General features: G+C 40.6%; 1 protein-coding gene across 4 annotated transcripts in view; it reads left to right on the top strand.

Moving 5' to 3' along the window:
* Nucleotides 1-3,101: 3,101 nt before the first annotated feature.
* The window catches only part of VPS13C (vacuolar protein sorting 13 homolog C), a 168,399-nt gene continuing 159,436 nt past the window's right edge, over nt 3,102-12,064 (top strand). For 3 of the 4 annotated variants that reach the window (XR_011997412.1, XM_026001977.2, XM_072738706.1), the window contains exon 1: nt 3,111-3,340. Coding sequence is in view for 3 of the 4 variants with exons in the window: in XM_026001977.2 (XP_025857762.2) it covers nt 3,241-3,340 (100 nt within the window). In the remaining variant the exon portion in view is untranslated. Of the gene's footprint in view, nt 3,341-12,064 lie in introns of all 4 variants that reach the window. The other variant, XM_026002038.2, reaches the window with a different exon arrangement.

Genomic DNA, 12,064 nt, shown 5'->3' with positions numbered 1-12,064 from the left:
AAATGGAAATTGTATTTTGATCACCTGTTTTTATTGCTCAATCCCACATTGTGATTTACTTTTGTGATTGTCTTTGTTGTCTGCATGATTGTTGAGCCAGATTGTATATATGAAATGTAATTGGTACAATGTTCACTTTCTTTAAACCTTCATATCCTCATTCCTTTGGGTATACTGCTATACATCAGAATGCTAATGGTGTTCCTTTACATTAGTTTGTTTTGGATTAGGACTGTAAATATCTGATTTCTTCAAGAAGTATGTAGGATTTGGAGCATTACAGTATGCACATTAGCAAACCCTCAAAACATACTTAAAATGGAAAATATTAAAATTTATAGGCTTTTTATATTATATGGTAATAGCATTATTTATACTGCCAATTTTGAGCTGAATTTTCCACTCCAAAATTTTCTGTTCTTTCATTAACTTTCCAAAGTAAGATATTTGAGAATTACTACTAGCCTACCACTGATTTAACTATAATTATTGAAAGAGAAAAGGGTAGCAATGTTCAGGAAGCTAAAGGAAATTAATACCTGCTGCATAATTCTGGGTTAATTGCTTAATATTCCTGACTTATTTTCCTGTAAAAAATGGTGCTAATACTACCTGCATTACTTATCTCACAGACTTCTTTTGTAGGATTACATGAAAATGTATATACCTTGGCTCATAAATTATGACTGAATATTAATAAAATGGAATAATCCATATAAAAGCACACACATTATTCTTTCAACAGTGTAAAGTACCATAGAAGTGCAAGGAGTTATTATTATATGAGGATTAGTATTGACCACTTCTCCCAGCGGATTGTGCCTTCTGTTTCATTTGTTTGACCACGTTATCCTGCCTGTGGCAGCTTCCATATTATCTTGCACTGTTATTCATATATTCTTGCATTATTTGCTCAACTGTTTCATGGTGCATGCCTATCCCAACCAGAACATAATATTTTGTTTTGTTTTATTTTCCCCTCAGTGTGAGTGTACAATGGGAGAGAGATTGCTGGAGGAGGATGGGTAGACTAGAAACACCTTGGGGACAGATTGAGGAGGGTGTTCTGAACACTGGAAAGTTAGTGGGTGTTTTTGAGCAGTTGACTGAGTTCACCTTGCTTTAGAAACTAGTTCCTGTGGCAATGTGCAGATGGATGGAGAAGGGAAAAGCTGGAGGCAGTTTAGAAGGTGATTGTGTGCTCCAGGTGAGATAGAAGAATTAGGAAAAGTGGCAAAAACACAATAGACAGGTTTGGCTTTTAATTGTTTGCAGATGGTGAAGTGCAAACAAAGTGCCTCTGAGGTATTTTGTCAGGGTGACTGAGCAAGGAAAAACAAATGGTTAAGGATTTATTTTCTGTGTGTGGCAGTAGAGGGTGGAGGTAGATCTTGATAGTACTGACTTGTATTAATTCTTTCTTTTACATCCATTGTACATAACACCCGTTGCAGACTTTTTGATTTTTTTTTTTCTTCTCCAGTGGATGTTGAACTTAAGTGATTTTTCTTTTTGATCCTTAGTCCATTCAGCCTATTGTAATAAAATACTACAGACTGTGTGGTTTAAAAACAATGCAAATTCATTTCTCACAATTCTGAAGACTGGAAGTCCAATATCAAGGTGCCAGGCAATTCAGAATCTGGTGTGGATCCACTTCCTGGCTCATAAGATTACTGTTTTCTTGTGTTCTGACATGGAAAAAGTAATGAGGGAGCTGAGTCCTTTTTGGGTTTTTTTTTTGGGGGGGGGTGTCATTTTTAAAAGGGTACTAAATCCACTCATGAGGACTTTGCTTAATTACCTAATGACTTAAGTACCACCTTAAGGCCCCACCTCCTAATACCGTTACCATTAGGGATTAGGATTTCAATGCTTGAATTTTGGGGAGACACAAATATTTGGTTGATAGCAGTTGTTTAGGAGCACTTCATAGTTTTTCAGGCATGATATGTAGCAAAGCCATTAATAAATATTTGTGATTACAAATAATTTTGGCATTTAGGTTTCTGTCCACCATACCCCAACAGCTTTCTGAAATATTAGAAAAAAGTCCGGTTCTCTGAAGAGAATTGGTCAGTGGGTGCTTAGATCTTACGAAGGTAGAGAGGCCTTGCATCATAAAAACCCCCACTCTTAATGTCTTGCCACACTGGGAACAGTTCAACTGTAATAGGGAAGAAAGTGATCTCTAAATAACAGCGAACCCAGACTCAAAGGAAGTACTGGGTTGGTTCTTCATTTTCTTAAGGAGGTAAGGGAGAAGTGGTTCCCGAGTAAAAGTGAATCAAGCTCAGGGAAAGGGCAGGAACAAAATGCATATTCAGTTGCCATCTTAATCTTTCATTTCTTTGATGCCATTCTGTTCCCTCTTTTACTTTTAAATAAAGTTTTCAAGAAGCAAAAAGAAACGGAGATGTGTGGCGTTAGCTGCAGCAGGACAAGGGCACAGCGGCTCCTTCCCCCCGCCTGACCCAGGGGTGAAAGGCTGGTTGCTTAGGAGGCGCTGAGGATGGACGTGGGGCCTGGGAGGCGCGGGTCCGCTCGGGGCCAAGCGGGGCACCGGGGGATCTGCTGCTGCCCGGGACGGGGGGCTCTCGGGGACCCGGGGTCGCCCGACTGGAGGCGACGGTAGGCGCACGGAGCGGCCACATAGATGTCCACATAGCTGCGCTCAGTAACTCCTGCCCTTCCTTTTCTTTTTTAAATTTTTATTTATTTTTTAATTTATTCATTCATGACAGAGAGAGAGGCAGAGACAGAGGCAGAGGGAGAAGCAGGCTCCCTGCAGGGAGCCCGACGTGGGACTCGAGCCTGGGACTTCAGGATCACGCCCCGGGCCAAAGGGCTGAGCCACCCAGGGATCCCCGCCCTGCCTTTTCCTTAACATCCCGGTCCTCTGGTGCCTCGGGCTGCGAGGGCCAGCGCAGAGCCGGCCTCCGCGTCGCTCCTCCGCCCGCCCTCGGGTGGCCGGGACCGCCGCTGCAGAGAGCAGGCGAGCTTTCCGCCCCGCGCGCGCATCCTGGGGTCCCCGGCGGCGGGGGCAGGCGGGGGCGGGGGCGGGGGCGCGTGCGCGTGCGCGCCCGCGCGCCTGCGCAGAGCCTGGGTCACGCGCGCGGCGTGGGGGCGTGGCGGCGTGGCGGCGCCCGCGGGGCTGTCATTCGCGGCGCGCCTCGCCGCCCTCAGCTGCGCCGGGCGGTTCCGGCTCCTCCCTCTGCCGCTCGGTTCCTCAGTCCCACCATGGTGCTGGAGTCGGTGGTCGCGGACCTGCTGAACCGCTTCCTGGGGGACTATGTGGAGAACCTGAACAAGTCCCAGCTGAAGCTGGGGATCTGGGGCGGTAAGCGAGAGGGCGCGGCGGGCGGCCTGCCCGTGCAGGCTGCGGGGGCCCCGCCGCGGCCCCTCCCGCGCGGCTCCAGCCCGGGCCCAGCTCCCTCTGCCGCCCGAGACTCCGCCTCCGGGGAGGGCGCTCGGCGGGGCCCCCTCCCCAGGCGGCAGGTGCGCGGGGGCCGGGAGGCCCGGGGTGCCCGCCCGGCGGGGGGAGACGCGGCCGGGGTCGCGCTCGCGCTGCGGGACCTCCCACCTTCCGGCCCCGGGGGCGGCCCCCGCGCCCCGCCGGGCCCCCCCCCTCCCCCGTCCTCACCGGGCCCCGGGGGCTGCAGGGCCTGCGAAGAGAGGTTCCTCCTCCCGCACCGCGTGCAGCCGGCATGGCTGTGCGCTCACACACTCTGATAAGTGGCACCAAGGAAAGGAAGAAAAAGGAAATCGCCTCTCCCAGTCACCTTCTCCGGGCATTTTATGGCGAGCAGGAACGGCTTCCCTTCTATAGAGCGGCAGGATTTGAGAAGGGGCCGATTGGCCCTGGAAGATCGTTACTAAAGGCCTGTTTAGTATGGCTTCTTACAATACTTTTAGCATCCGAGAAAACGATTTTCTTCCCTTAACGTTTCCTTCGCTCCAGTAGACTTTTTTCCAGTTCTGTTTTGGATGACAGACAGAAATAATTCAAGCCACGACGGGCATCATCATTAGCTAGGTGCACGCCCCAAACGCACACTGGCCCCCACACCGAGTATGTACAAGTAGGCAGGAAGTAGTATGCTTGCACGCTCTTCAGGAGGATTATTTGTGCTGATGATGTATGTTAAGCTTTGGGGATTTGAGGATACTTGTTTCACTCTGTAAAGGACTTTTGGGAATTTTGTCAGCTTTGTAAGGAAACCCAAAGAACTGCTCAAGCGCGTGGAGCTGCTTTTACTTTAGTCTAAAAGTTAAAGACCTGCACTGCCTGATAGGGTAGCCAGCAGCCACTGCGTCTATTAGGCACTCGGAATGCAGTTAGTTCACATTGAGGTTTGCTCTAAGTGTCCAAGAAGGTGGAGTTTTGAAAACACTCAGTAGGAGAAAGCGTAGTATCTCAATCTGTTATGTTGATTATGTGTTGAAATAATATTTGGGCACATTGGGTTAAACACATCATTAAAAGTTCATTCCTCCGTTTCTTTTTTTCTTCTTTTTTTTTTTTTAATCTGGCCCCTGAAATTTATAATTACAGACGTGAACCATATATTTATATTGAGCGATGTTGTTCTAGAACCATGAGCACTGCCCTAGATTGTGGATGAGCCTTCTTTGAAGAGGTGGCTGGTCATTTGATTGGTTCTGTGTGGTTTGCCCAACACTGCATTCTTTGTTTACATGCCCTCCCTCAAGGCTAATACAATGCAAAAGAAAGAAGTTAAGATGAGACATTTAAGGAGTCGAACATGCGCTGCCTTCTTCAGCAATCAACCCTAGCAATCAACTAGGCTAGCATTTATGAAATGTGGGCTCTAGGTTGTGTTGGACAAGCCATTAACCTTCCTTGGCCTTTGTTTTTTTCATCTTAATTTAAACTTAAAAAAAAAATCATACCAGATAATGGAATATTCCTACGTGGTCACTACTCAAAATCACCTAAAGTTAAGTTAAAGTAAGGTTAAGTTAAAACACTGTATCCTATTTACATCAGATGGATTTTTTTAAAAAAAGAAAGTTTATGGATATATTCAAAGGTTTCTTCTCTACCAAATCTTACTTTCCTTTTTCTTTAAAATTGGAAGTTATAATAGGTAACATCTGAGGTTCCTTCCAGTACCAATACTTTCATGTTAGTTGTACATGTTTTTAGTATGAAATTGTGAAGTATGCTGCCTGGGGATTTTGAACTTTTTCACATCTCAAATTAAAAATGCCACAATATTATGTCATTTAAAATTCGTCCCTTTTTTAGGTGGTATGTAGGAAAAGAAACTTTCTATCTTTCTTCTTTTTTTTTTTTTTTTTTTTTTAGAATGAGGTATGCTGTTGGTGGCAAACATCGGTTTTAATATAGGGCTGAGAAAATAAACTCCTTTCAGGAACTAACTGTATCTACTGGAGGTCCACTTAGGGATTCCCTCAGCCTTATCAGCCCACATCTCTGCTTCTATAAAGTTTTGCCACCCTTTGTTTTGGTGGTAAACAAGTGGGTGTATTAATGAAATAGCTGATAATTTAGGACATCCATTACATTGACACGTTTTATAAAGAATTGGAAATTTTATATAATCTTATTTGAAAACTTTTAGTAAATAAGGGTTATGTGTAGTAGAGTTTGGCTGTTCCCATTTTTTTCTTGTTAAATTTTTACGTTGTGATAAAAGAATTCAACCTCTAAACATTTCACAGGACTGATGTTACTATTCTTTAGAAACAAATGGAAAACTAAACTGATATTGAAAAAAAAGATTTTATTTGTTTGACAGAGTGAGCACAAGCAGAGGGAACAGCAGGCAGAGGGAGAGGGAGAAGCAGGCTCCCTGTGGAGCATGGACCCCAATGTGAGACTCAATCCCAGGACCCTGGAATCATGACCTGAGTGGAAGGCAGACACTTACCTGACTGAACCACCCAGGCACCCCCTAAATTGATACTACTTACCTGGAGTGTTTGACTAGGCTAAAGCAGTGATTTTTGACTGGAAATGACTTTGCCCCAAAGGAATATTTGGCAATGTCTGAGACAGTTTTGGTTGTCACACTGAGTAACAGGGGTATGCTGCTGGGATCTAGTGGGTAGACCCTAGGCATACTGCTACATCCTGCAATGCACAGGACGGCTCCTTACACCAAGGAATTAGCCAGCCAAAAATGTTTGTTGAGAAACTCAGGTTGAAGGAGAATATTGAGTTTGTCTTTCACATTTTTAAGAGACCTTCTGGGTGCTGAACAAGTTGTAATAAGAAGTGGAAAAGGGCTTAGATGTATATTCCTCATGAAATTTGTAACTTAAGAGGGAAACATATCTTAAGTGATTGAAAGGTATGTTGGTAAAAATGCAAAATCTTTGGATGATATCAGGAAGTAGTTTTAAAAGTAAACAACTTGAAAAGGATTGTGGTGTATGTATATTCATACATATATACATATATAGACATTTACAGTGAAATTCATAATAAGTTGTAGAGTAAGAAGGAAAGGGAAATTTTATTTGAAAGTCTTGAATCAGGAAGAGTACTAAGAATATTACCTTTAAATTGGAGAAGCAAAAAAAAAAAAAAAAAGCTATCTTTTTTGTTTTTATTCTTTTAAAGATTTTTTTTTAATGCCAAACAGTTCATGTATGTTTTCACAGTGATTTAAGCAGAATGATCTTTTAAAAAATCTTGCTTGTTGTAGGAAAATGAAGCCCTGATTATTTACTAACTGTGGGATCCATAGGCAAAATATTTTAATTCTTTAAACCTGTTTCCTTATCTGTAAAATGGGGAAATAGCACTGTGTTTGTGACACAGTCCGAAAATCCTCTGTAATTATAATTGTTAAATTGTTAACACTGATAGTAATAGTGATGATAAACAAACATAGCTGAGTTAATGGAAAACAGCCTGCTTTGTTTTATTTTCATGAATATATTTCTTCTAGGCTTCAAACTTTGTAATTTTCATATTCTGAAACGTGACAGTTTGGTTTAGAGCAAACACAACACATCTAAACATTTCTTATTTTCCAAACTTTTTAAAAGGAAAAAAACTCACTTGCATTTGAATTTGCACTTAAAATACTTACATTTACACTTATATACTTAGATGCCAGCTAGTTTGTAAGTAAGGCTTTCAGACCCAGAAGAGTGTGTGGTGGGCATGTTGCTTGCCTATGCAGGTAGGAAGGTTTTTGTTCTCCACAACCTGATACCTAAAGATAAATTGCACAGCCTTTAGCTATTTGAGCTGTGTCCAGGTTATAATTGTTTTAAGAGTAACATGTATTGAAAAGGTATGTTGAAACACCCTATCTTTTGCAACTTGGCTTAAGTAAGTATTGTGGCAATCTAGAACCTTTGTCGATTTGATTTTTCAAAGTGATTAACTGTGGAAAGTCAGCAGGAAAATCCTTCATTCCGAATTCTCTCTTTCATTAAACAGAGTATACCTAGAGGCTGTGATGTGTTGGTTGCAAGGAGTGGCTCCAGTGATCAGGAGTAGAAGCCAAGTGGAGTGCCTGCAGAGTTTGTATCTTTGCAAACCAGGCTGAACCTATGCTGATTACTGTACTGTTCTTCACCTCAGGCCTGATGCTATTCTGTCAGCTGCCAGATACTTTTGGGCAGAGCAGCATAAGGAAGGAAGGATCTAATTCCATCTCTGATGGTGCCCAAATTGTGGGGCTTTTGGCAAGTCATTGACCAGTGACCACTAGTTTCTTATCTGTAGGTGAGAGGGTTGATAAGGTCATCTCTTCTGGCTTTTAATCTTTGTGATTGAACAAGGCCAGAGTAGAGTGATCTCCTTCATTGGATACGTCTTTGTGCCACTTGCTTTGCCTACATAGTGGGAAGTCGTAATCACTGCATCTTTCTTCTTTTTCTTCACTCAGAATGGTGAGCAAAGAGTCACAGACGTGAAATATAACATTAAGATAAATGAAGTTCCAGCCTCATACTGATATATTTGTGAATCCAAATCTAATATTTTACATTATCTTAACAGGTAGCCGTAGAGTATCTTGAGAATACAAGAAAAAGCTGGCCTCTTTGCTTCTTTTTAACCTTAACAAAACAGCAGTATCTAGATATTTCTAAAGTTTTAGAGGGATTTTTTTTTTTTAGTCTTTTCCTCCTCCTGGCCAACCCTTGGTATAGTGAAGGCCATGCTTGTTAGTAGTTTGTCCTGTAGCATGTAAAATAAATAACAGTTCAATATTGAAATATATATTTAGGCTTGGTTATTATCAAAGCAGTGCTTAAAAACTTCAATTGAAAATACCTTACCATATTTTGAAATAGCATCATAAATGAAAAATCCCTTTTCCAGAAATAAAACTGGAAGTTAGTAGTTTGATAACCATTCTGCTAGGAAGCTCTGCTACACTACTCACTATTACAAGATCCCTGAAAGGGAGAAAGTTTGCTGGTAATCTGGCAGTTTTTCATCTTTCTTTGCCAAGACTTCCTGTTTCAACAGGGAAATGGAAAGAGTAAGAGTCGATTGTTTCCTTTCCTTTTTTCTGCCAAGACAGAGTCTCTGTGAACTCCTAGTAAGAGGAGTTTGCGGGAGGCACCTACCTGGCTCAGTGGGAGGAGGGAGAGGCGGAGGAGCTTGTGTGCCTCTTGATCTTGGGTTTGTGTAGGGGTTACTTAGATAAATAAAACTTAAAAAAAAAAGTCTGTTAACTAGTTAATTTGGGTTGAATGGAAAGATTCAATTGAAATGAATTGCTACAATAGTTTCTTCAATATTCTTTGCTAAACCAATGATTATTAAAAATAATTTGATTTATGTTTTAAAAAACTGCTCAGTCATTACTTTAAATCACTTTATTGGAGAATGAATGTCTGAATATTTTATATAATTTCAAATGAATAATGAGTCTGTGATAGATACGTAAAGATAACAAATATATAGCATTAGCTATTTATTATTTTATAGTATGCAAAGCTAGTTTCAAGGAGTAATGCATGGCATCTTTGTTGGAGTTTTTTGTTTTGTTTTTAAACACAGTTTTGAATTAGTTTGTTTTACATTAAGAACATTGACCAGGATTAGGTTTATCCAGTTTATCTCCAGTTGTCATTAGGTTCTATTAGCACTGCTACACGTTAATTGTCTGATCTTAGATAAATTGCCTGATCTCTTTAGGCTTCTTTTTTTTTTTTTTTTTGGTTGTTATATGTAAAGTGAGAGGGAATTAGGTTTAAAGATATTTATGGTTCTGAATAACTTAGGAATTTCTGTCTTTTGTTTCTAGAAAAACGTAGATTTTTGAAAAGTCCTAAAATGGTTATTTTGCAATGCTTTCTCCTGCTTCTGTATTTTCCACTGTGGCACTATCCTTTTTTCTGATAATCCTCCTAACATACACCTGGACTCTGTCTGTCTTACTGGTTTTGTCCTTGTTGTATTGATTTTAGTTTTCCTTTGTGTTTGGATTTTTTTCACAGTCTTAAAATGCAAAGACCAAAAGTGGATCCATCAACTACACAGGCCTCTCCGTGTATGGCATTTTTTCCCCTCAAGGGAGATAGAATTATTTTCAGAATTAAAATCCTTTACCCATTCTTCTCTGCTCTTTGGAAGACAGTGTGATACTCTGAACAAAACACTGGGCATTAGAGAATTTGATCTCTGGTCTACCACTTACTAGGTTGACATAGTAACCTTAGGCCAGTCATTAGCTTCCCTAAGCCTCGGTTTCTTTTGCTTGATGTCTATTTCCTGTCTCCTTCATTAGAAGGCTGGAGGATCAAGAAAGGTTATAGCTCAGAGGGTCTAAAATAGAACGATTTTATGTTCTTACTGTAGTCATCCTACCCCAGTGAAATATGCATTCTAAATCAATTATGTCTGTTTATTGAGCACCTACTATGAGGAGACTCAGTAAGAAGTTTATAATCAGATTAGGGATTTATGTAGTTAAGTGCCACTAGAAAGATATAGCTAAACTTCTGTGAAAGTCTAGATAATTTCTGATTGAAGGTATTTAACATCAGTATTACCTTTATTTATTTATTTTGTAGACTGTTATGTTTTAGAAGCCATTCTTAGACTTAAGCTTGTTCCATGTTATGCCAGTACCATTTCATTTGTATTCACAAATCTACTAATTTGGTTTGTTTTCTATAATTTGGCAACCATTTCTTTTTCTATTGTTTTTTTTTTTTTTTTTTAATTTATGATAGTCACAGAGAGAGAGAGAGAGAGGCAGAGACATAGGCAGAGGGAGAAGCAGGCTCCATGCACCGGGAGCCTGACGTGGGATTCGATCCCGGGTCTCCAGGATCGCGCCCTGGGCCAAAGGCAGGCGCTAAACCGCTGCGCCACCCAGGGATCCCCCTATTGTTTTTTTTTTTTATTTAAAGATTTTATTTATTCATGAGAGACACACAGAGAGGGTGGGGGTGGGCAGAGACACAGGCAGAGGGAGAAGCAGGCTCCACGCAGGAAGCCTGACGTGGGACTTGATCCTGGAACTCCAGGATCATGTCCTGGGCTGAAGGCAGGCACTAAACCACTGAGCCACCAGGGATCCCCTCTATTGTATTTTTTGAGATGACTCCAACTCTATTTATGTTGGTGTCCTTTGCTAATTTAATAGATTTTTGTCATCATTTTCATCTTCTGGTTCATTAGTAAAGATTATTAAATTTTGATCCAGAATTTACCCTTTAAACTAGTTCTGAAAATACCCTTTACGATTAATTTGGAAACTTTGTGTGACTCCCTAGCTATGTATGCTCGTCAAAATGTTTCTAGTTTATTACTGAGAATCATATAAGATGAGAATGAGAAATCTTCTCTTTTGAAACACTGACTGCACTTACTACTTACTCTTATCCTTTAGACCTGTCCATCATAAAAGGAAATCACTTCATAGAACTTCCTTACTTGTGTATCACCACTGTCTTCTTGGAACTTCTCTATGGGAGTAGAGACACCTGATTGTGGGATTGGCTTTAGTGCCCTCCTTGCTGGCAGAGTTAGGTTTTTTCTAGTTTATCTCCAATTATCATTCTTTTTTTTTTCTTTTTAAAGATTTTAATTATTCATGAGAGACACACACAGAGAGAGAGGTAGACACATAGGCAGAGGGAGAAGCAGGCTTCCTGCAAGGAGCCTGATTTGGGACTAGATCCCAGGACCTCGGGATCACAACCTGAGCCAAAGGCAGATGCTCAACCACTGAGCCACCCAGGCGCCCCTCCAATTATCATTCATTCTTTTTCTTGTTTGTTTGTTTTTTAAAGTTTTGACACAAATATTTATCCTTCCTCTAGGTTTTCAGGAACTTTCTATGGCCTCTGTTCTTAGCCTTGTGATCTGGCTATAGCACTAAAGTTATTTGCTTATATATGGAATTATTATGTTATCTTGAAGTAGAAGCAGGAAATTAAATCTAACTTTTCCCTCAGTATTCATTTAAAAATAAAATGGTTGATATTTAGGAGGGGGTCTGCTTTAGTCTTAGTCTTATAAATTATTTTTTATGTAAACAAAATTTCTAATATTCTGAAGATATAGATAATTAAACTCCTGCAGATATGCCTGCAGAAAAGCATGCAGGTTAGTGGAAGGGTACATGTTAGCACAGTGCCTTACATAGATAAAGCACTCATCTACTGGTCGAATGAATGAATGCACTTCTACCCTGGTGTTAATCTGTAATATGCTGCTATCCCTCCCCTCTTCTTTGTGGTAGGGCTAGTGGCTCCACCTTCAGTGGAGATAATTTATAGAATGTGTCATTCTTATTTCATTGTTATATTTACTGTTAGATAGTATCACATTTTGCAGAGAGGAAGTTTGCATTTGCTTGCTAGACTCTACGTAGCAGAAATAAGATACTTTTTAATGTGTCTTGTAAGGTAGATATTAGATGTAGGAGGAATGTATATAAATATATCGAGGTCCTACTGACATTAGAATTTACCTTTGTTTTGTTTTGTTTTCCATTATTACAGTTTGTATAATTTTAGCAATCATATTTGATTATTAAAAAAGCTAGAAAATACTGAAAAACATTAATTAAAAAAATCTTTAATCCTGTTA

Source organism: Vulpes vulpes, chromosome 15, assembly GCF_048418805.1.
Source record: "Vulpes vulpes isolate BD-2025 chromosome 15, VulVul3, whole genome shotgun sequence".
NCBI classification, from domain to species: domain Eukaryota; kingdom Metazoa; phylum Chordata; class Mammalia; order Carnivora; family Canidae; genus Vulpes; species Vulpes vulpes.
The sequence above is the reverse complement of the archived record's forward strand: the minus strand, read 5'-3'. Positions and strand labels throughout refer to the sequence as shown.